The sequence below is a fragment of the Mytilus edulis genome, chromosome 5 (genome assembly GCF_963676685.1).
Source record: "Mytilus edulis chromosome 5, xbMytEdul2.2, whole genome shotgun sequence".
Taxonomy (NCBI): domain Eukaryota; kingdom Metazoa; phylum Mollusca; class Bivalvia; order Mytilida; family Mytilidae; genus Mytilus; species Mytilus edulis.
Window position 1 is genome coordinate 60666967 of NC_092348.1, and position 24165 is coordinate 60691131.

The 24165-nt window shown below is 32.0% G+C and overlaps 1 protein-coding gene across 1 annotated transcript; it reads left to right on the top strand.

Moving 5' to 3' along the window:
- Positions 1 to 12995: 12995 nt before the first annotated feature.
- On the top strand, positions 12996 to 23908 carry LOC139524116 (salivary peroxidase/catechol oxidase-like). Its single transcript, XM_071318689.1, has 12 exons — positions 12996 to 13115; positions 14576 to 14832; positions 15697 to 15850; positions 16836 to 17050; positions 17568 to 17750; positions 18365 to 18410; positions 18806 to 18915; positions 19343 to 19444; positions 19849 to 19947; positions 21098 to 21797; positions 22401 to 22673; positions 23246 to 23908. Exons 1-12 carry the CDS (start codon positions 13111 to 13113, stop codon positions 23454 to 23456), a joined length of 2355 nt encoding a protein of 784 aa, XP_071174790.1. The 5' UTR covers positions 12996 to 13110; the 3' UTR covers positions 23457 to 23908.
- Positions 23909 to 24165: the final 257 nt, after the last annotated feature.

The window sequence follows — 24165 nt, forward strand, 5'->3', positions numbered from 1 at the left end:
GAAAAATCATCTCTTTTATCATAAATTTTAGTATTCAGCTTTCCGTTAATGATATAGATATCAAGATCGAGGAAAGGGCAGTGCCATTGTTAGTATTAGCTTTATTTAAAGTAAGTTCAACAGGATAAATTTCTTTAATATACATACTGAAGTCGTCATTATTGAGAGCCAAAATATCATCCAAATATCTAAAAGTATTATTAAATTTGTTTTTCAGATGTTGTTTCGATGGGTCTTTGCTTATTTTTGTCATAATTTGTAACTCATAGCAATACAAAAACAGGTCCGCAATAAGTGGTGCACAGTTAGTCCCCATTGGAATTCCGATAATCTGACGATATACGGAATCACCAAAGCGAACAAAAATGTTATCTAGTAAAAATTCAAGGGCATATATAGTATCAAAGCATGTCCAATTGACATAGTTTTTTTTTGTTTATTGCTACTAAAAAATGACCTAAAAGAGTTTGAACATATATATTCACATTCTGACTTTTTAAATGCCCATTTAATTAGGTGTGTGAATTTTTTCTTAATGAGAATGTGAGGCAATGTGGTATACAGGGTAGAAAAATCAAAACTTTGAACAGATTCAAAATCACCAATATAAGCATGCAATTTATCAAGTACTTCCAACGAGTTCTTGACACTCCAAAAGTAATTGATTCCACTATTTTCGAAGGCCTTATTTGAACAATTTATTATCAGGTTTTTAGTTGTACCAAGTGTGCTGGTAAGAAGAATAGACAATTTAGTAGTGGAACAATGGCTTGAAGACGAAATAAATCTATATTTGTAAGGTGTTTTGTGTAGCTTCGGAAGCCATTACATAGTTGGGACTTTCATTGTAGTTGGCTCTGCTTGTAAATACATGTATCGACGATTTTTAACAAATGTGAATAACATATATGTATACCAACAAAATGTGTTACCATACGTTCAAATGACAAACTACGATTCATGGATTCATCTTGTCGATGGAAAATGAGACATACATACATAATTCATTAAAAGCCAACACTATATATTATCAAATTTATAGGCACAAATTTAGAGAATTACATAATGAAGTGATTGATTTGGTTAGACAATTAGCCAACTAATATGAACAAAACAAAAAAAAACAGAGACAAATACATTCTTCCGGAAAGTGATGCAGGATTGTCTAGCAGATCTATATCTAAATTATCTGCACTTTATCTTAAATCTGAGTCAATTATTGTTTCAATGCAGTAAATAAAGCTGAAACTTTAAACACTTAATTTTCAAATACTTAAGCATATAGATAGGCAACCGCGAATTCACGTGCATGATAATCGGATTAAAATGATTTACATTGTCAACTGATAAAATACATGTAGGAACAGAATTGTTATTCGATTTTTGTCTTTGTTGGTTTATGTTCTTCATTCACTATGTCACATACATATTTCTTAGTATACCTAGCTGCACTATATGATTAAATGACTAGTTTGTTGAATGTAAAAATTTTAAAAAAAATGCCGAACTCCGAGGGAAATTCTAAAAAGAAATCATCCCTTCAAATATTTTACGAACGCAATCACAAGTTGTCTGACTATTCTGGAATATCTGTTTCACAGATGACGACGGATAAGTTCAAATTGTCGTAACCACAACCCTGTCTTCCGTCTCAAATGAGTCCTACCTTCTCAAAGATTTAAATGCCTCGATACTGTCTAGATGAAATATTCTTATCGTTAACTTGAAAGTAAGGCTTTCAATGTAAAAACTTAGTCTAATGTATCTTTTATTCGCTGAAAGCAGGCATGTAGTTTAGGAATTATTTCAGGTAAATTTCAGCCCTTCTGAAAGATATTCAATTTCTCTTTCTCGATCGTCTGTCCTTGTTGATAACAAAAGTATCATTATTTGGGCAGTAAGCAACTGGACTTTTTTCGGCTGTATTATTACGCGAATGTTCCTATCTGAATCTCTATGGATAAGGCAGTACGCGTCTACATCTTTCCTGTCTATATCTTTTTAATGAAAAATTGGAAATTTTAAACCGCGCATCATGAACTCGATATTTTTTAATAAAGTTATGTTGTCAAATGCATCTTGTTTACTAATTCTTAACAGTAGCATGAAAAGGTATATTTTGTAGGAGTGTAAAAGCGTTGATCGAAGAACATTCAACACTTCGTATAAAATTTGTGCGTTATCAACGTTTAAAAACCCTATCGAATTCCATAAAGAAGCATTCAATTCTTATAATTACATGATAAGCCTTGAACTGACGAGTCAAATCCCAATTGTTGTTTGTTTACCAATGCATTGCTGTTGTGTTGTCATGGTAGGCACGTGCTGTCAGGAAATTTCATTCTATATAAAAAATAAAATCTAAATTTAGAGTGCCTAGAGACATTTGTCTGCCAAACAAAATTATTGTTTCTAATGAAACCTACTTCTAATGTAGTTATTACTGTTTAAGTACAACATACAACTAATATAATGTCTGCATAAATAATTTAAAATCCTTTGCATTAAAATTTAACATTTTGTTAATTTTATCAGGGTTTTTTTTTTTACTTATAAAAAAAGTATAAACAGACCATTAACCTGTATAACCGATGCAGTTTTCCCAGATATTTTTCTACGAAAGTTTAACTAAGGGTACATTGTTATTTTTTTTAAGTGAAAGTACAAAATAAGACTTCCATCATTGAATAAACAAACCCTACTAGCCACATTCCTGACAAAAGAAGTACAATAAGGTGTGTATAGTTTTCATTCTTAATGAAAACATCGATACTTTATTTGAAGGGATGTTTACATTGTTTCGACGATCAGCATCATCTTACACACATATGAAGCTGAGCAATCAAAATGTTAAACTTCTAAACTCTTTTTATCATTACCACACAATATCTGAAATAATTACCAAGTTTCCAATATTTGTGTTAATGGTTGTTTTATCCTTGTGTCTTTTTATCTACAAGACTTTTTTTTAATATTGTGTATATTTATGTGAATTATAGTTATATTGTTTGCTTATTTTTTATGTCACAAACTTAATGTTTAAAGTTTATCTGGCAATAAATATTTGAATTGAATTGAATATAGAAATGACGTATTAGGTCTTAACACTGTGACATATGAAACAGAAGAACAAATATATATTTGCTTGAAATTTTATGTACTACTTTACGCAGATTATACCGCTTTTTTCTGAAACTGCACAGGAGCTAAAAACATTTTATGGCTATTCTAAAATATTGAAACGGACGGTTAATCCAACCAAACCAAGTGGCCGGGAGACGGGGGTATGATAGATTATTAAACAATCTGAATGTTAGACTCAATTATTAGATTTAGAAGTTGTCAAGGATAAATTAAATTTGGGCATGATGTTTTTCCAAAACAGGTAGTTTTACGTCGACAAAGTATCACGTTTGATATCGTCAGTCTTTAAGTCTTCTCCCTTTTTAAATATCCCTCTGAGTTTGGTATTTTTGTTATATTTCACAAGGCTAAGAAATCTTATCATTAGTAAAGCCATCAATGCAAAAATGGAGTTCTGAAAAAAAGTTTTGTTTTACAAATGTCAGTACGACTTTTTAAAAGTAATATTGCTATACGGTTGTTCGATTTTGAAATTCAATGATATTGATACAATGGAAATTGTCAATTAGAAGTTCTGTACACTTACGTGTACACCCTGCGTTATGGTTTGTACATATCGCGATGCTTAGCTATCAATATATGTGCAACTACCCATAGTAAGCTTTTGGTCTAACGTTGTAAATAGTTCTGATATGAAATAGACAAATGTTATATAAATATATATTTATAAACTGAAAACAGATAGTTAATGTACTCTTCAACGGTTGGCTTGTATCAAAAATATCTTGAATGGGTATTGGTTTTCAAATTTGTAGATAAATCATGGTAAATACAATTTTAGTCAAAAAGAAATTTGACCTATTTCAGCTATCATGAAAATCAGAAATGGAAAACCTTCCAAAAGCATTATAAAATAAACTTTTTTTTAAAAGAAAAGGTAATGAATTGTTCTACCTTATAAAATTTTTAAAAAATTATGTAGGTTAAGAACTGGAAATCCTGACGTCTTGCACCGAATAAATGTTTTAAAATATGTTGTTTATATTTAGTAAGTTTATAGGCAAGGCTTAGTCAGTTTCTTTTAGACTAATAAACTTGAATTTCCTTTTTGTATCTTTCGCATTTTGTTAGGGTAATGCTTCAATATATGAACATAATACAACCTTGATGCATATTAGTCCAGCGGATATCAGAATAATTGATCACTTTATGGTAAAAGCATGAAACTTGGCATAGTGAAAGATTAAGGGGTATAGACAAAATTCTGATATGGAACCACGGGAAAAAAATCCAATATGGCCGCCAAATTCAAGATGGCCGACATAAGTATAACATAATTCACTTGATGAAGTCTTCCAATTTTAATGAGTTCATAAGATGTCACAAACTTAAGGAAATACAATTCAGATATGTCAATTATTATTTTGCTAAACCTTATAATACAGAAATCATCAAAATGGCGCGTCAAAATGTCTAAGTTTGACAGTATTCGTATGTATACACGATCATTGTGTGATAGGAAGTTACCAAATTCGTGAAACTGATCATTTGATATCGACAAAGGCCTACAATGTATCATTAATTACCTGCAGCTAGGTGCATAGATAATATTTTCAAAATGACGGCAATATTTAAAATGGCGCCGTTTAACATGTCAAAATTTGACGTTTGTTTTTAAATATGGTATAAAAATGATGAATCATTTATTTCACTAAACAATAGCCCCAAATAACACTACCTTGGTAAGCTGCACGTTTCGTATGTTCAATGAAGAAGTGCATCTCGTGTTGGAGGAATATTGTCAATTGTTTTTGTCTTCTGCGTGAAAAACTGTTTTCTTAACTCATTCACCACATTAGCTGTACTGGGCCGATCATACAAAAGGACAACATACCGTTCTATTACTTTTAACACTTTTAAAATTTCCACTTCATTTGGATTCTCAATAACCTGCAGAAATGCTTCTGACAACTCATCATATACGGACCATGTGTCCCAAGCTGATTTATTACCTTTCCCAGAAAAGCTGAGACTGTTTCACAACCGGTAAATAAACTCATCATAGATATCAGGACTAAATTTTGTATATACGCCAGACGCACGTTTCGTCTACAAAAGACTCATCAGTGACGCTCGAATCCACAAAAGTTAAAAATGAAAGTTAAATGAATGGAACAGTGGAAAGACTTTCAATTTGAATGGTCCTAGAGCAAGGAACAATCCATGAATTGAATTATATCGGAAGTTCTTTCCAGTGCCAAATCCTATCCACAGCTGTTTAGCCATTTGAATTCCCCTTTTAATGCAGCTGGGAATGAGGAAATATCAATTAAAAGTTCTCCTACAACTAATGGGATATCTGGTTCGCTGAATCTTAGTACAGCTGGTGGATGATTTGAATAACTCTCTGATAAAAGAGACACTCTCTTTGACTGGCATTTCAACATAGGTTCAGATTGGTCAAATGTTTAAACAACGCCTTGAACAATCTCTGAAGTATGTTGGAATAAAGATATACCTGTACCATTTAACGAGATACTGCTTGGATTGTAATCAATGTTGTCTACAGCAGATGAAGCAAATACATTTTGTAGTAGAATGGTAGGGCAAACAATACCTTCTTGGACATAACGACGACAAGCATCATAGGCCATGGAAGTAGAAATTTCTAATACTCTGTCGTAGGAGACAGACAGTCCAAGTTTGAAGAAAGTATCTACTAGATCACGTTTTCTAGTCTTACAGTGGATCATGATTCCCAAATAAGCACAAACTGGAGGTTCATGATCTTTCATGTGACGATTGGATAGTTTCTTTGTACAACTATACATCAGAAGCTGTGCTATTGATAATGTCGACTGAGAATATGAACGATCCAGATGTTGGGTCCAAACTGAATCATACTGACCAAAGAAAGCAATGACTTGGGTACAGAAGCTTCCTGACATCCCTTTGGGAATGTTCCTTTAAATTCGGAATTTGATGCGAAAATATCTTAACGAAGAAACCTAGCTGCTTTTGATATGTTGACAAACTCATTATCAAAGTCTTCTAAGCAGACTCTCTTTAACATGTTTAATGCAGGACCAATGTCATCTTTGAAAGCAAGAATGTTTTCATGGCCTTGTTAGTAAGCATCTAAGTTAGGGAAATTGTATACAATTCTGTGTTTTAGTCGTGTACTATTAACTTGAAATAAAACATCTGCACCTAGACATGTTATTTTTTCTGACGTGTATAAAGTTTACATATATCTGACAACTTGTAAACACTTATGGTCTCATCGCATGACCGTGTTTCATTTATATAAGAGACTAGTTCTGAAAATGCAATACCATGGATTTGCCTTTCCTTCTTAGATTAGACATTATCATTTTTCATTTCAATTCGAAATGCACGATTATATAAGGAAACTAAACATTTTTAGTGGTACTTTGCTTCCTGTTCAATTAGATCACCAGCACTTAACTTTGCAAGTAACAATGTGTCATTTAATTTTACTGCACATTCTCTCACACGTGTATCTTGTCCAAACGTTGAGGACTCATGAAGGGCTTCTTGGCCATTTTCATTACAGAAAAAGCACACAGACGGGTTACTGGTGGACTAAACGGAAAAGCTATGTCTAGTTTTCTTTTAGATGTGGTTGCTTTATCATCTATTCTTTCATGTGAGGTTCATTTTTCTGCTCTATTCAACTTTGTCCTGTTCAGTTTTAAGTTGCAAGATTTGTGCCAACATGCCTGTTGGTCAATGAAAGACTGTGCTATTCCAGATCCCTCATCTAAGTTTTCAATGCACACATTAATGCCTTCAGGCATCAATCGTAATTCATGAAAGTTCTTAATATTGTCAGCTAAAAATTGATAACCAGAAACCAACATTGAGACGTTTTGAATCAAATGGACATATAAGTTTTTCATCTATAATATATTGGCATAGGATGCAATTTGCCCAATTAATATTATTTGATTTAGTCGGTTTGTCATATTCTACACTTGATATTACTCAATGTATTTCACTTGACTGAGCGGAGTTTAACCGTTTCGCTCATAATAAACCATTCCGTCTATAGATAGGCGTTTTAGGATAAACTCATCAATGAAGTGTCCAGTTATTCTTTTGTTAATTCCTTTGATGGCACTGATTCGAGTTAGGTGATTAGAAATCAGTAATAATTATAACGGCAATCATCCTTATCACACACATCTTCAAATAGACTGTCCTTATGCAAATTCAAACGTAAGCTCCGCCCGATCAGTTGAAATGACATTGGCAATACCCTGAATGTCTTTTCAGTAGCCATGTTGTAAGAACTATGATGGTAAATTCGTTTATATATTCCTTGTGGATACTTCTGTATGCCAGACGCGTGTTTCGTCTACAAATGACGTATCAGTGACGCTTGAATCGAAAAAGTTAAAAAGACAAACAAAAAGTATGTAATTCAAGATATGATGACCTAAAATCCTGAAAGTTTTGCAAAGCACAAATATTTGTTGATTGCTAATAGCTTTCTAGATATAAACGATATAGTTTCTGATAATAAGACTTTTGGCGGCCATTTTGAATTTGTCGGCCATTCAGGAATTATTTTTGATTGTTCCATATTCAGAAAAGATTAATTAGCATCATAACTAGAAATATGCAAAGCTTTGTGCTTTTATTTTCAAATGATCAATTATACAATTTTTTTTTGGACTCTGCCTCATGACTGTTGGCGGCCATTTTGAATTTGTCGGCCATTATGGAATTATTTTTGATTGTTCCATAATCATTAAAGATTAATAAGCACCATAACTAGCAATAGGCAAAGTGTTGTGCTTTTATTTTCAAATGATAAATTATAACATATTTTGGGACTCTGCCTCATGACTGTTGGCGGCCATTTTGAAATTTGCGGCCATTGTGGATTTTTTTTTAGGGCTCCATATCCAAAAATGTTTATAAGCATCATAACTAACACTGTGCAAAGTTTCATGCTTTTACCATAAAGTGATCAATTTTCCCAAAATATTGGACTTAGCTGCTGGACTATATAAAATAATTGTTCAAATAAATTATCTATACAGAGCCAACAGGTCGTGTAAATGATAAGTTATATTACTTGCACCAACTTGCACGAAACATTTAAATGTTTTCTCAAGTCTCATTAAGTTTTCTCGGCCTTGTCTAATGTTATACATAAATTGAAATTGCTTTAACATGATTGGTAGAACTATACAGCTCTTATCATGCGCCGAATAAAAAAAAAACATTTAAATTTTACATGCAACTGATTGTATGTCTGCATGAATAAAGATAATAATAATAATAATAATGCATTTGTATTTTATTTTAACATTTATGACGATCAGTTCCCTTTTTAATTTTCTTTGATCTTGAAATGGAAAAGTATATCCTGTTCTTCAAACAGATCATTAACCTAAATTACAGTGCAGTTGTACTATCTATTACTCATGCAAAATTTCATGTAAGGTATAATATTCATTTGACAAGAGAACGGAACAAAAATACCACAAACATCAAAAAAAATGTTTTTACACAGCATAACGCTCGTGTTGGACTATGGGATCATACAAACATTTGTCTGTTTTTATATGTAATTCTAATATCGATAAGCTATTCTTGAAGAAATTGTTACCATTTGATTAATGTTTTACAACGCTTGCATATGTACAATCTGGTATTTGAACAGACACAATTAAAAGAACAAATGAACAAAAGAGATTACCGAAAATATTATACCACAAGTGGTGCAGTATAGATTGACATATTATTTCTAAATTACTAAAGTATCGTGAACCTACGTTGAATCTGTAGGTCAATTATTTTTTATTCCAGTACATAAAGCAGAACTTTTAAACACTCATTTTTCGAATATTCATAACATTTATATTGAGCCTGAGATTCAAATAATGTACCTTTTCTCTCCCAATTTAAAATGGAGGAATTGATTATACAGACAATAAAAATATTGGCCAAATATCAATACGTAACTGTATTAAACCACCAGGTCATGATGGTGTTTCCCTAGAATTCAAAATGGTGGTATTGTCAAACAGCTAACATCTCAAAAGATTCCATGTGCAAGGAAAATTCAAAATATCAATCCAGTTTTTAAAGAAAATGAGCTGTCTCATACCTGTTAATTACGCCGGGATAAGTTTCACTTACATTTGTATTCCATAAATAATTTTTCCATTATTTTTTTTTCAAAAAGTAATTCTAAATGCATGAAAAATCATAATTTGTTACCTAATAAAATTTCAATCTGGTTTTCAACCAGGTAGTAATACAATAAATACATTAACTAGCCGTATTAAGGAGAATTATACACTTTGTTTTTTGTGATATTGCTAAAGCTTTGACGTTTCGTCCCCGAAGATATTACCAGCCCTTGTAGTCAGCACTTCGGTGTTGACATGAATATCAATTATATGGTCATTTTTATAAATTTTCTGTTACAAAACTATTCGAAAAACTAAGGATTTTCTTATTCCAGGAATAGATTACCATAGTCGTATTTGGCACAACCTTTAGGAATTTTTTGTCCTCAATGCTCTTCAACTTTTTACTTGTTTGGCTTTAGAACTATTTTGATCTGAGCGTCACTGATGAGTCTTATGTAGACGAAACGCGCGTCAGGCATTTTTAATTATAATCCTGGTACCTTTGATAATAATTTACACCACTGGGTCGATGTCACTGCTGGTGGACGTTTCGTCCCCGAGAGTATCACCAGCCCAGTAGTCAGCACTTCGCTGTTGACCTGAATATCAATTACATGGTCATTTTTATAAATTTTCTGTTACAAAACTGAATTTTTCGAAAAACTAAGGATTTTCTTATTCCAAGAATAGATTACCTTAGTCATATTTTGCACAACCTTTAGGAATGTTTGGTCCTCAATGCTCTTCAACCTTTTACTTGTTTGGCTTTACAACTTTTTTTATCTGAGCGTCACTGATGAGTCTTATGTAGACGAAAAGCGCGTCTTGCTTTTTAAATTATAATCCTGGTACCTTTGATAACTATTTGACAAAGCGTCTGAGCAAAAGTTGATATAAACCAGGGGTATGTCAATTTCTAAATAAGTTCAGCGGATGATACCAAAACATTGTTGGTAAATATTCCTTATCAACTTCACAAATAATACACGATGGTCGTTACGTAATGTTGGATACTGTACCCATATTTTTGATATTTTTACTTATTATGTCTGTTTGTTTTGTTCTAACACTTCTTAAAAGTCGATTTGATTTTAATATAAGTTTAAAAAACACTTCAGTGAATTAATGTATAATTGGCTTGTAGGTCAATTGAATTTAAATTAAACTCAATTGAATACGGTATTCATCCAACATTCAATTTTACTCTATTTTCAGGTAGTTACGCATTTGTAAGCATATAAAAGAAATTACAGAAATGCAACATTGGAAAGTGAAATGAGGAAGCCATGGGGTAGATCAATTTCATTGCCAAATCTGCACACCAAAAATCTTAATCAGATAAAAAGATGATTTCCAATTTTTCTGGTCAATAATATGAAATAAAACAGACCTAGAAAAATTATAGTTTGAAAATATGATTGCATGTGCCTGTGTGTATATCTATATGTTTGTTTATAACGAGTCTTAACAAATATTCCCGTGCTTGCATTTCCTATCATGATTTTCTTGATAGAGGGTTACTGCTCACAAGGAAGCTATTAAACCAACAGTTCCAAATGGCGAAGTTGAAATCATCCCTTCGTAAATTTTACGGACGCCATCACGAGTTGGTTGACCGTTACGGAATAACCGTTTCAAAAATGATATCGGATATGTTCCTTACGTCGTAACTACAATCCCCTTCCCTTTCATGAATGTGACCTACCGAATTAGACTATTTACCGGATTTGTAATCACATAAGCAACACGACGGGTGCCACAAGTGGAGCAGAATCTGCATACCCTTCCGGAGCACCTGAGATCACCCCTAGTTTTTGGTGGGGTTTGTGTTGTTTATTCTTTAGTTTTCTATGTTGTGTCATGTGTACTATTGTTTTTCTGTTTGTCTTTTTCATTTTTAGCCATGACGTTGTCAGTTTGTTTTAGATTTATGAGTTTGACTGTCCCTTTGGTAGCTTTCGTCCCTCTTTTGAGACAATTGGCATTCTCCCGAAGTAATTTCGAAGATTAGTTATTTTTCAACGTAAAAGATGGGCGAAATAAATGGCTGTATTTTACACTTCAAAAAAAGTAAGAGTACAAACTAGACTGTGCAGTTGGGAAAAGTTTAAGGCCTGTCTTCCACTAGACATATAAAGTTAAATGCATTCTGTGTTTCAGAAGAAAAAAAGATAAAAATCTTGTTTTGGAATTATTTAAATCATGATCATGGTTAAGGTCACTGCTTACGAAAAAGCTGTCGGCGTTTTTGAGTATTGGATGACAATAATTCAAGATCGGCATATTTTTAAATGTCTGGAAACTATAAACGAGTATAATTTGAATAAATGACCATGTATACGTTTTATAGTTAAAGAAATTCGTTCAATTATATAAAACATACTTTAAAAGTCAATTTCATCTGGGTATCATCTTGGATGTAATCTTAGTTCATTATATGTAAGTGCGATTTATAAAATCAGAAGCTTGTTATAGATTCCATTTATTAGGGTCGAGCAGGACATTACGTCACATGATGTTTTGAACTAGCTTTTAGTAACTGCAAGTAGTCTCAGATTTTTACTTCGTGTCTTTTCTTTCGTTGAGATGTATAAAGACGTTTAATCCGGCATTTTCTACATGGGAAAATGCCTGTACCAATTCAAGAATATGTCAGTTGTTATCCATTCGTTTCATGTATTTGAGCTTTTGATTTTGCCATTTTATTAGGGAATTTCCTTTATTTCCTCGGAGTTCAGTATTTTTGTGATTTTACTTTTTCTAAGCTGCAGACCAGTAGCTCATGGGTCCCCATGATATTTTTTGACAATCTGCTGACCATAAATCCAGTATACCTTCATTTTCTTTTGGCATTCCAAATTTCCCTGACCTTGGATGGCCTTCATTACAATATCACCTAATGTATTTATTGTTAACTTGTTCTCGTCGTGAACATGCATGCCATTTTTGCCACTGCCATGGACGTTATGCAAGCAACAATCAATCAATCCACCATTGTGTATACATGTTTCTGGTTATATGATCGATTGATAAGAACATTATTTTCCCATATAAAATAATAACAATTTAAGAAGTTATTTCCAGAATCAGAACTATTTCACATTTATGAACTAGGACTAATAAAAAGATTAATTATTCCCCCTTTTTGTAATTCCTGCACAACAACTGAAAAAATTACAAAGATTCCAATATTTCAATTTATTTTTGACATATTTAGTGTGTTACCATTTGTTTTAGTTCTGTTCGATATGTGGTATTCTAACCATCTGTTTAAGAAGTACTTTATTCCTTTGTTAATCAAGTTGTCGAAATTTCGTACGTAGCCATACCGGTACATCTTATACTTAAACTCTCTTACTTAAGAGTTAAATAAATCGTGTTAGATTGTTACATTATTCTATTTTGCTTCAAAAGTAAGATGTTTCCGGTATTTTATGCAATGTTTAACAAACTTTTAGTTTTCCTGAACTCCTACGAACCAGATTTGTTGGTGTTAATAACTTGTTTATTTCTCGTATATACTTCCTTTACGAAATACGTATACCCAGTGATTTAATTAACGGATGATTGATTTTATCACAAAGTTTATTTATAAATATCTTTATACTTTTTTATTTCTTTAAAGATTGGTACATGAACCATGTCATGATGTTCGTCACCTTAGTTTTATTTTTATATCATTATGATTGGCTAAGATATATGTTTCGTTAGCCAATAGTCGGCTCGTTTCTAATGGCTGTTTCTTTTGTCCTTTTAAATTATCTGTAACAAATGTTCTATGTCCTGGTGACAGGCACTATATAAATGCAAGCTGAGAGAGAGATGAAACCAAAGAAGAACAGACCCTGCAATCATGAAGTAAGATAGTTATTTATTTTTATTTTAGAACCATTTGCTAGTAACTTATGAGTCTGGCGTACTTTGCATTCGCTATTTTACGAATTGAAATTGAACAAGCCAATTTTAAATGTTGAATTTGATATTGCTTATTTCAATTAAATTTTACTTTTTAATGGAAATGTTTATCACTTATGTTAGGTTACAGATTTTATTCGTGCTATTGAACTGAGCTGAAGGTTTCTTTAAGCTGAATTATCGAAGTGAATTTTTCATGTTTTTAAATTTTTAGGACATGCTGTTTAATGAACATTTCATTTACTCATATTTTTTATTTATTAAATTAAGTAGCCTGGTGTTGCGCAACATTTTTTTTTAATTAAAGACATGCATCTACTGCAAATAAACATAGAATAAACAAGAAATGAGAGCTCTCCAGAGCACAAAATAGCATTATGGTGATACAAAATGTTCATAATTAAAAATCTTACATTTTCCTTTTTATTGTATGTTTTGAATCTATGAATATGTATTTTTTTTTAACTTGAATAATTTAATTCTATAAAATAAATCTAGAACTTCGTAAACAGAAGAAATAAATAAATATCGAAATAACTTAATTTTAAGTTCACATAAAATCCGGCGAGTCGGTTAGCATGTAGTATAGTGGTTTTCGTTAGATCATTACATTTGTTTTTAGTTAATTTTTATGCTATCAGTATCAGTGAGACCAGTTGGTTTTCTCGTTTGAATTGTTTCGCCGTTTTCATGTAGGTGCCTTTTATAGTCGACTAAATCGTATGGAGTTTCTAATTGCTGGTCGTAGAGTGGCCTATAATTGCTTTAATACGTTTACTTCATTTTAGTTCTATAATTAAACACAGATACCTCAGACTCTGAGCATTTGTTTTAGTGTAGGACTAAAACACTCACAACTAACTAAAACTTTTTTCATCTATATATTTACACCAAAAAATAATATGGCCTGTAAAATTAATTTTGTTGCTTATTCTACCAGCCTTGAATACTAAAATATCGCAGTGGTCTCTGTATTCATTAATGTTCATTTTACTATAACGCTTTATTAAAAAGTAAAAATTATTGGTTGTTCAGAAAATAACAAAAATAAATAAAGAAGTAGTGAACTTGATTAGTATATTTATGTACTCATTCCTTGTTTTGTCAAGAGATTTATGTTTCTTTTTAATTGAAGCGCTAACTCCCGAAACATGTTGTAGGGAGAAAGCGTTTCATTAAAAAAAAGAAATTTATTAAATGTGGTGTGTACCAGATCCAATTATTTTTATAAAGTTTTACATTCATATATGTTTGTATTAACTATTCATTTGAAATTACGTCCATGAACATAGGAAGGGGTATGGTATTCATATACCCATGTGTCATTTAAATGGTATATCTAAACTAAGTATAATAATCTACTGTTGATAATATTAATTGAAAATCAAATATTTGCACAACAGGATCGCTACAGTTTGTATAGTTTTTCTGGTATCGGTAAATGCACGAGAGGAGAGTAAAGGGCTGGATTTGGAAAGGCTGCAAGGTGCAATAAAAAACAGCCAAATTTTTAATGGAGGATTGGAGAACACTAAAAAGATAGAAGGAGAAAAAACAACATTTGAATTACCAAGCGAAGAAACAATAAAAAGATTAACAGAAGAAGCGATTACCAAATTCGACAAAACTGAGCAGGAAAATAAACGGTTCTTTGAAAACAGTAAGTATAATTTATTTAAAATATTTACGATTTTCGATGTAAGTAAAAGTGAATCTTTTAAAACAATCTGGCCTTTTATAGCTGACTATGCAGTATGGGCTTTGCTCATTGTTGAAGGCCGTACGGTAACCTATAGTTGTTAATTTCTGTAACATTTGGTCTCTTGAGAAGAGTTGTCTCATTGGCAATCATACAACATCTTCTTTTTCATATTAATTGACATCGCTAATTCATTACATAGGTACTCTTTAATATGGAAGCCGATCGACATCTTGGTTCGCAAATGATCGGAAATCATAGGCCCAGATTTTTATCAAATAACAAATATTGATATGGGAATGAAATTAATTGTGGGGAAAATAAGGAGGTCACCAGCACTATGGCTATCTCATTATCAGTTTAATGTTAACTTTAATATTCATTTATTTACAAGGATTTTATAAATTACGCACGTTTAATTAGATCAGAACTTTATCACTAAAGAACTCACTTAATGTTGTCATTTATAAAGATCTATATATCAGATTATCGCTTTTTAGTGCATTTTTTCCCTTGATCTTTTTTGTGATAATTTTCATATCATTCTACTCGCTTGAGATTGGAAATTATCGCTAGAAACTAATAAGGCACGTGGCGTTCCTAATGAAATTGACAAGGTCGTCATAGGTAAAATCGCGATAAACAGATTATCATTGGTCATCTCAACGAGATTGTTTTTCTCGCTGTCGCTGTCCCGGCTCAAGCGAGAAATCAATCTCGTTGAGATGATAAACGATAATCTATAATTAGTATCTCCTTTATGGCTATTGAACCCAATATATGATAGCAATAGTATTTTTAAAAGTTCTTTTCTTATTGCTACAGAAATTGATAAACCAAATCTTGAGACGCCAATGTTTGGACCTCACATGCTAACAGATAAAAGATCTTTAGAAATAAACAAACCTGGGCAGATAATTGCAGAGACCACAGAAGCTATAGTAGAAGCCGTAAGAGGAAAACAAGAACGCAAATCTCTGTAAGTTGTGATAATTCGCCCAAAACACTTTGGTCGTCAAAGGTTGTATTATTTCTAATTTGAAATAAATGTCAAATTACTGATTGAGAAAACACATTTTGGAGACTAACAATAGTGTACTTTTCCAATCGTACTTTTAAGACGAGAACCAATAGTGATTGCTTGATATAGGTCACAATAATGAAAAGTCAAACGCATTCTGGGATAAAAGTTAATCATCTTTTTCCGAATTTTCACTGTTATATGGTGCTTATTTGTGGAATACAAAGACCGGAACAAGCATTTCTATTTAAGTATGGCTGACTTTCATAAATATTCTTCGTGTGTCAAACACGCCTTTGATATGTTTATTTACCTCTATTGCTTATTTGTATTGCATGTTTTTTCACAAAATTGTTTTTCTATCATAAAGAAAAAAAAGTGCATGTCTTTTACACCCTTGTAGATTTCAAACACTGAAGAGCAGGCTAATGCCGCTACAAGGCAGCACTCGCACCCGCAAAGTGGAAAGGGATTAATATAAGTTGCAATATCTTGTTTCCCAATCCACTAAAAATAGACATGTTTAAACTAAAAGTTGGAGATACAAAAAATATCTTGCACAAATATCAAAATCGGTAGGAAAGGGCTTGACTTATCAGATCTACGAATAGTGGATAAAAGAAACACAAGAAAAACACAAAGCAAAACAAAAAAACTTTAGAAAACACAAAATACTAATCTAAGGGTACTGACAGTCAATGAAAACCAGTTCAAAGCTTATTTCAACTAAGATATCAAGTAAAACACATCATACAGAAGAAGAAATGTAATAAAAGAAACAAAATGACAGAGATAGAGAAAATTTTATTAAAATTTTGAATTGTACAATTTTGATAGTAGATGTTTATAAAGCTATTCATTAATTATTTTTTTTATATTTTTTTTTCCTTGCTTTTTATTCAAATTCTTATATAATTTGCATTTTTTATATATATAAATTTAGGAGTTCCCAAGATCGAAAAGAAATATTCGACATAATTCAGGGACTTAAAGGACTTCCAACACCCCCGCAATGTCCATATTTAGCTGCAATCGACTGTTCCTCAGCTGTTGATTTCAGAACAAATGACGGATCTTGTAATAATTTGGCGAATCCTTATTGGGGAAAATCTAGCACACCGTTTGAGAGATATCTTACTCCAGAGTATGAAGTTCCAGGTAAATTTAATCAGTCGTTCTATATTCAAGTTTTTTCATTTGATTCCTTTTCCAGATTTGAGTAATATCTTGAAAAATAGTTAATAAAGGAAATAACCAGCTGCTAAAAATGTCAGAATGGTAAATTGGTTAATTCAGAACAAACCAGTGCACTGTTGGAACTATAAAGCAGTGTTCCAACGAAGCGTATGATAAATTAAGTCTTACTCTTAAAACAACGATAGATGAAAGAATAGAACTCATATTATTTGACGGTGCAATAGATCACGCTAAGAAGCAACTCCTCTAAAAACTGGAAGTGCAAATAATATAAACAAACAACGTATAATGGTTAAGACACAACATTTGGGCTAAACAATTTTTGCATGTGCTCACGACACGTACAATTTTGTCATGATCTGTGGTCATGAAGAAGCTTTATATCTTATTTCCCAAGCAAGTTTCAAATATAAACATATATAAGCACGTAAAATTAAAAAAAGTATTAATACAAATATTTACTTTAATGTACATACAGGAACAACCTTACCAAGAATAACTGGTGTAGCCGGTTCCGTTTTACCGGGAGCTAGAGAAATCAGTACAACCGTACACACTGCCAGTGTTGCTCCTGATAACCTTACCCCTCCATTAAGTTATTTTATGATGCAGTTTGGGCAGTTTCTTGATCATGACATTACAAAGACAGCAATCTCAAAAGGTAAGGATTAGGTAACTGATAAGTAGTTATAAGGTAGTTGTCTACAAGACAAAGCAGAGTTATAAGGCATGTGTCCTTAGAATGCAATCGAAACCAGTGCTTATCTTAAACGATTAGATGAAAAGGGTTCGTTAATTTAATACTGGAACTACTACAATTCAGATAAATGAAAATGATTTGTAGTTTGTAAACACCTAGTTACTTCTAACTCATCTTTACTATAGTATATCATGCATATTATCTGCACTTTGGTCGGGTTGTAGTCTCTGTGACAGCTCCCCCATTCTCATCCTCAATTTGGAAGGCTATAGTGCACAACCAGCGTCTAAAAAAGAAGAAATGGTTTGATTTTCAATGAGACAACTCATCACAAGAGACCAAATAACACAGAAACTAACAATTATAGGTCACTGTACGGCCTTCAACAATGAAAAAAGCCCATGGCCATTGGTTGTTATTTTTTTATGTATGATGATCTTGTTTTAATCCCTTGGCCACATTTGCAGACGTGAATGTCTAGCCAAAAGGTTTTTAGTTTCATTATTTATAAAATTTGTTTATATGAAACACATATTCCTATCCCTGAGATCATTTATTCTTGTATATATTTAAAGGTTATGCAGACAGTAACATACAATGTTGTGAAAACCCTTTCCGAAGGTAAGAAGAGTGTACATTAGATTCTGAACTTTTCTTGTTTTATACAAACATTAAATGGTATTGTTAACACCTTCATTGTTGGACCTCGTGACGATTAATTTTAAGTATGTATATGTTATTGAGAAACAATAGGGTTGATTCAAAATATCAGAAAATAAAACAATAACGTTGAGGTCAACTGCATGATCTAACTGAACGTAAATATATGACTGTTCCAGACAAGGGTTCTTTGTTTGGTAAAGTTCATTTCTTTAATGTGCCAAATTGTCAATCATGAATATAAAATATTAAAATCAGATCAATGTTTATTAATTCCATGGCAATTTCAACATGTTACTATTTTTCCATAAACTAAAATGTTTGAAATCAATGCAGTATTATCAACAATTTTGTAGTGACTGTTTTCCTATAAATGTACCTGCTGCAGATCCATTTTACATGGGGAATATAGACTGTCTAAACTTTGTTAGATCAACTGTAACCCCAAATTTGGATTGCTCATTTGGTGAGTAGTACTGTAGAATCATATTGGTGTAAATAAATGATACTTTTTTAAAACGTAAAACGTAAAGGAGATAGTTTTGTTTTGATACATAGATAAATGTGATATATATACATATAATACCAAAACCAAATAAAGTCTCAATAGAATTGACAAAATCATCTAATAAAAATTTTGTTTAGGGAAGTAACAACCTTAATTTACAGCCGATTGCATGGTGTGTGTAGATAAGGTTATTGATATATTTGGTTAGCTTGCTTACTAGCTGAACCGTGAAGTCATTTCCCTGGTAAGGTACGAGCATTTACGAAGAAAATGTTTGGTTAAATATTAGAGCTGCAGTTTCTTTCATATATTTACACTTTTAATGTTAAAAACTAAAATTATTATTTGATATAGACTGTATTTAATTTTAGTACTTTGATTTCAGATTATCGTCAGCAATTGAACGAACTAACCCATTATATTGATGGGTCAAGCGTTTACGGATCAACTGATTCGGAATTGACCCAACTGAGAGACGGGACTACAGGTAATGGTATAACATACAAATAAATGTACCTATTTCTATTGTTTTGCATTTCACGTTATACATTTTTCTGTTTCCTAATAATTACTTTATTTGTATCCTACTGTGGTATGTTTTTCACTGAGGTTTTCTTTCGGAATTTGCCAAGTAACCCCGGAATGTCATGCGTAAACGTTACGCAAAGGCATGTGATGATAGCCAGATTGCATGTGATAATTTATCATAAAATCCCGCTAATCACCATTTCTAAAAATATGAAGTAAATTTGGTGCTATTATCATATTGTAAAAATTATAAATTTTAGTCATGATCAGTAAATGTCATCACCATGTTTTATATTGGAATGTAATATTGTTATAGTTCAATTTTTAAATATGTAGTTCAAATATTATTTTTATTTTTTATAGGAAAGATGAAAACTTCTACCGGAAATAAATTGCCATTAGATATCCCAAATGGTTCCGGTTGCGCGTCTCTAAATAATCTAAATAAGTGCTTTCTTGCAGGTTTGTTTGACATTTTTTTTTAATTTATATATATTTATATTTATATAAATATATAAAAAAAAAATATGCTTGCCAAGATAATTAAACAATAGAGAGTTCCAAAATGTGTCACACAATTATACATAAAAAGACAAGTGACATTTAAAATTCATCAGTCGAAAAATGCTGACAATGCAATGCCAAAATACGAAAAGACAAATAAGTCCACAAAACAGTATAAAGAAAAGTAACGACTGAGAAATACGATCCCAATCAAACTTGCTGTCGATCTCGAGTGCTCCGGAAAAGTAAATAGATCCTGCTCTTCTAGTAGAACCGTCTTGTTGCTTCTTGTTAGTGCAAACTAGATTATGGTTACACAACTGTAACCTATGTTTGGTCATTATAGATAACACAATCAAAATTAAAAGTCTTTCTACTAAGAATCATCAGTAACGCTTGAATTTAAAACGATTTATTATACCAAATAAAGTTTGAAGTTGAAGAGCATTGAGGACTGAAAATTTCGAAAATAATCTCATATGATATTTCTCTGTGCGCACAAATTTTCCCCTATCCAAAAAAATACTTTAAAAGTTGATGAAAAACAAGGGAAATACAAATAAACACAAACTATTTTATCATTATCTTGGTTAATTCAAAATGTTACTCACGATCGACAAAATTAAATTGTTTTATAATCATAGTTTTCCCTAGCATTGTTAATATTAATTTATTATCAAATTTGGTAACTTTGATTTTTTAAATATATACGCTCTTATTTGTTATACATACTGAAAGACCTTATTGTCCCTACTTCTTTGATGAGGAGATATTCTGGCCTCTTGGTATAGTTGCGGAACAAGTTTTTATTCATTGACTTTCTTTAAGATATCTTATAAATGTTATTCCAAAGGCAGTTGGTATGTGTGCTGTAATCGATACCAAGGGTTCATCATTGTGATTTATATATGAAAAAACAGATGATACGATATCATTTCCAATGCGAAAACACACGAGAGACCTAAAAATTACATAGAAATTAACAACGATTTAGTATATGGTAATTAGCCGTCCGACATTGCTTTATTTCAAAGAAATGACAACCATCAATTGTTGAAAAAAATGTAGTCATAATTTTTCTGTTATAATATGTCTAGTAATATTGTAGGAGATAAGAGAGCAAACGTAGTACCAGGACTTAGTTCTTTGCATACCATCTGGGTCCGAGAACATAATAGAATCGCCAAATATTTGATGGATAATAACCAGTGGACCGGTGAGGAGGTTTTCAAAAATGCCAGAAAATTTGTTTCAGCAGAAATTCAGCATATTGTCTACAAAGAATTCTTACCTAAGATTTTACATCCTATCTTCATGTTTATATTTGGTTTGAATCCGTTGTCCTCTGGCTATTTCACTGGCTACAATCAAAATGTGAAAGGTATTATCAGAAACGAATTTTCTACAGCGGCATACAGATTTGGACATAGTTTGTTGAGAGACCATTCCTTCTTTGATAGTACTCCACACACATTGCACAACCAATTCAACAACCCTGATCTGGTGCACCAGCCCGGAGGTATTGAAGGTTGCACAAGGGGACTTTACAGTCACACGTCACAAGGAATAGATGAACTTTTGACTCCAGAAATAACTAACAAATTATTCCAGACAGCTCCCTTTAATGGAGGTGATTTGGCCGCTTTTAATATACAAAGAGGTCGTGATCATGGGATACCACCATATAGTAAAATAGTAGAAGCATGTTTTGGGTCAGGATTTGTACCAACTAATTTCAACCCAGGTGTTTACGGTGGGCTGATATTCCACAGCCCAACTGCAGCATCGAAACTTAGTTCGGCTTACAGGTACTAATAACTTTGATTTTCACAATTTTTTTATTACACACTTGCAGAAGTTCATTTTTCAGCATGCAAAAGCATTTTCCATTTTCTTCATAATCTTGATAGAGTAGTTTTGGGAACAAAAACACACCACCTGATGGTGAAGTCCCTACGTTGTGTACATACAAGTGCAATTTATAAGTGTAGATGTGGAAGATTCATTCACTAGGGCAGATGGTATATTTATGTTAATAAATGTGAAGTGGGCTTATGGAAAAGCTGAAATTGTCCAGTATGAAGTCGTCGATCTGTGTCAATGTTGAGTATACAGTAAAAATGAAATACAAGCAGATCCTCAAATTATTTTGTTTGTCTTTGTTTTTTTAATAAATACTTATTAGGGGGACATTTTATTTACATATTTTTTTTTATGTAATAAAAAATAAAGATCGTTTTTACTTATTATGTATGCATTTGTAAAGAATACAAATATTTGTTTTCATTGAATATTTGGAAATAAGTAATTAGTTTCTGAAAACAATTTGAAAAGGATACAACTAATTGTCAAATTGATGAAACAAACTTTTTTCAATTATTTTCTGAAACGAGATTATTTATGTTTTACAGTGACCCTGCAGACATGGATTTATTTACTGCTGGTACTGCAGAAAGAAGAATGCCGGGTATGGGGCTTGGTCCAACATTCTCCTGTATCATTGCAGCACAGTTCAAAGCCCTAAAGGATGGAGACCGCTTCTTCTACGAGTCAAATGTCGCTAATCCATTTACCGCTTCTCAATTGAACAGTATTAGGCAAACTACTATGGCTAGAGTTATTTGTCAGAACACAGATATCACAAGTTTACAGAAAGATGTTTTCTACAATGTTGATCACATCACGTAAGTGTTTTATGTAATTATGATTCATCTGGTTCTCTGCATATCCAACATCCGAATAGCAATTTAACTATTGCTGCCTTGGAGGGACTAACATAGCAAGCTGTTATCCTTCACCCTTCTGAGCGGACTCCTGCCTTTTAGTTGGTCTGCTTCTATGGTGTAAATGAATTATTTGAACTATGTTTAACGTTATCGAGCATGGTCACCTATTTGCGTGAATTCAAAATAGCAATTTCAGGGGAAAACATGAAAATTCAACGTCAGAATTGAATTGTGATAAATAAAGAACTCTGATCAATGTATTTTTTTAAAAAGATTTACCAAAAATTAACAGTAAGTATCCGCCATGATTTGTTTACCGGTATAGCAAAGACGTAGACGGTGAGTTCTCTCATTGTTAAAGATTTACGGTAATCTGCAGTTTTTACCTTTATATTTTGGTCTTTGATTGATATCTGTCTCGTTGTCTATTGTATAACATTTCCTTATGTGCTTGTTTTATAATCTTATTTCTTGTAACTTTAGTATCTTTCTAGTTGCCCATTTCAATTTATATTGTTTGTCTTTTACAGAAACAAGATAGTCAACTGTGATGATTTACCTCCCTTGGAACTGCCATGTACACCTGTAAATGGTGGCTGGACTGGATGGATACAAACTAGCGCATGTATTGCAAGACGATATTGTACACAACCACCTCCAAATGACTGTGGCACCCCTTGTGTTGGTATAAGCATAAAATTTTTGTGCATCAAAAATAAAGAGCAAACAGCAAATTTCTAAGATTTTTTGAAACAAAACTTCGTTTTAATCTAACAATACCGAGCTGATGTATTTCGATATTCTGTGATTATTTCAAAGGGTAATCGTAGTGAAGTTAAATCAAGTAGTTTCATGTTTTTTCTTATTTTCTTTTATGGTAATGTGAAAATAAACACTTATTTTTTAAGTAATTACTTACTGCTTTGAACTCTACTTATTCTTTTTTTTAAATTATTTGTAATATCTGAGCATATTTGATACTTGCAGTACTGAAATATTAAATGACGTTAACACTAGCACTAACATGCATATTGTATTTATGTTATAAAAATATTATTGTTAAGTTAACATTTTTTGAAACAAAAACTTATTTCTTAAACTTGAAATTTATATAATAAAGATTTCAGGCTCAGCATGATAAAAAAAAATGACAACTCGTACATTTTTTATTACGAATAAATGGTAATACAAAATAGGTATATACATTGTACTAAAAACATTCTATGCATTGTCTTATGAACTTTTTATCAAGACAAGTTCAAATTAATTGCTTTATTGGTGATAAACTCCGCTGTAACTCTTTTGCGCTATTCGTAACGGATTTCTATTGGTGATGGAAGCCGGAGTGCGAGTCGAGTGCACTTGTCCCGTGATGAATTCGAACTCACAATTTCTACTGATGACTGGATAGTGATATAGTAGTTCGACTACTTAGACTACTCATCATGAT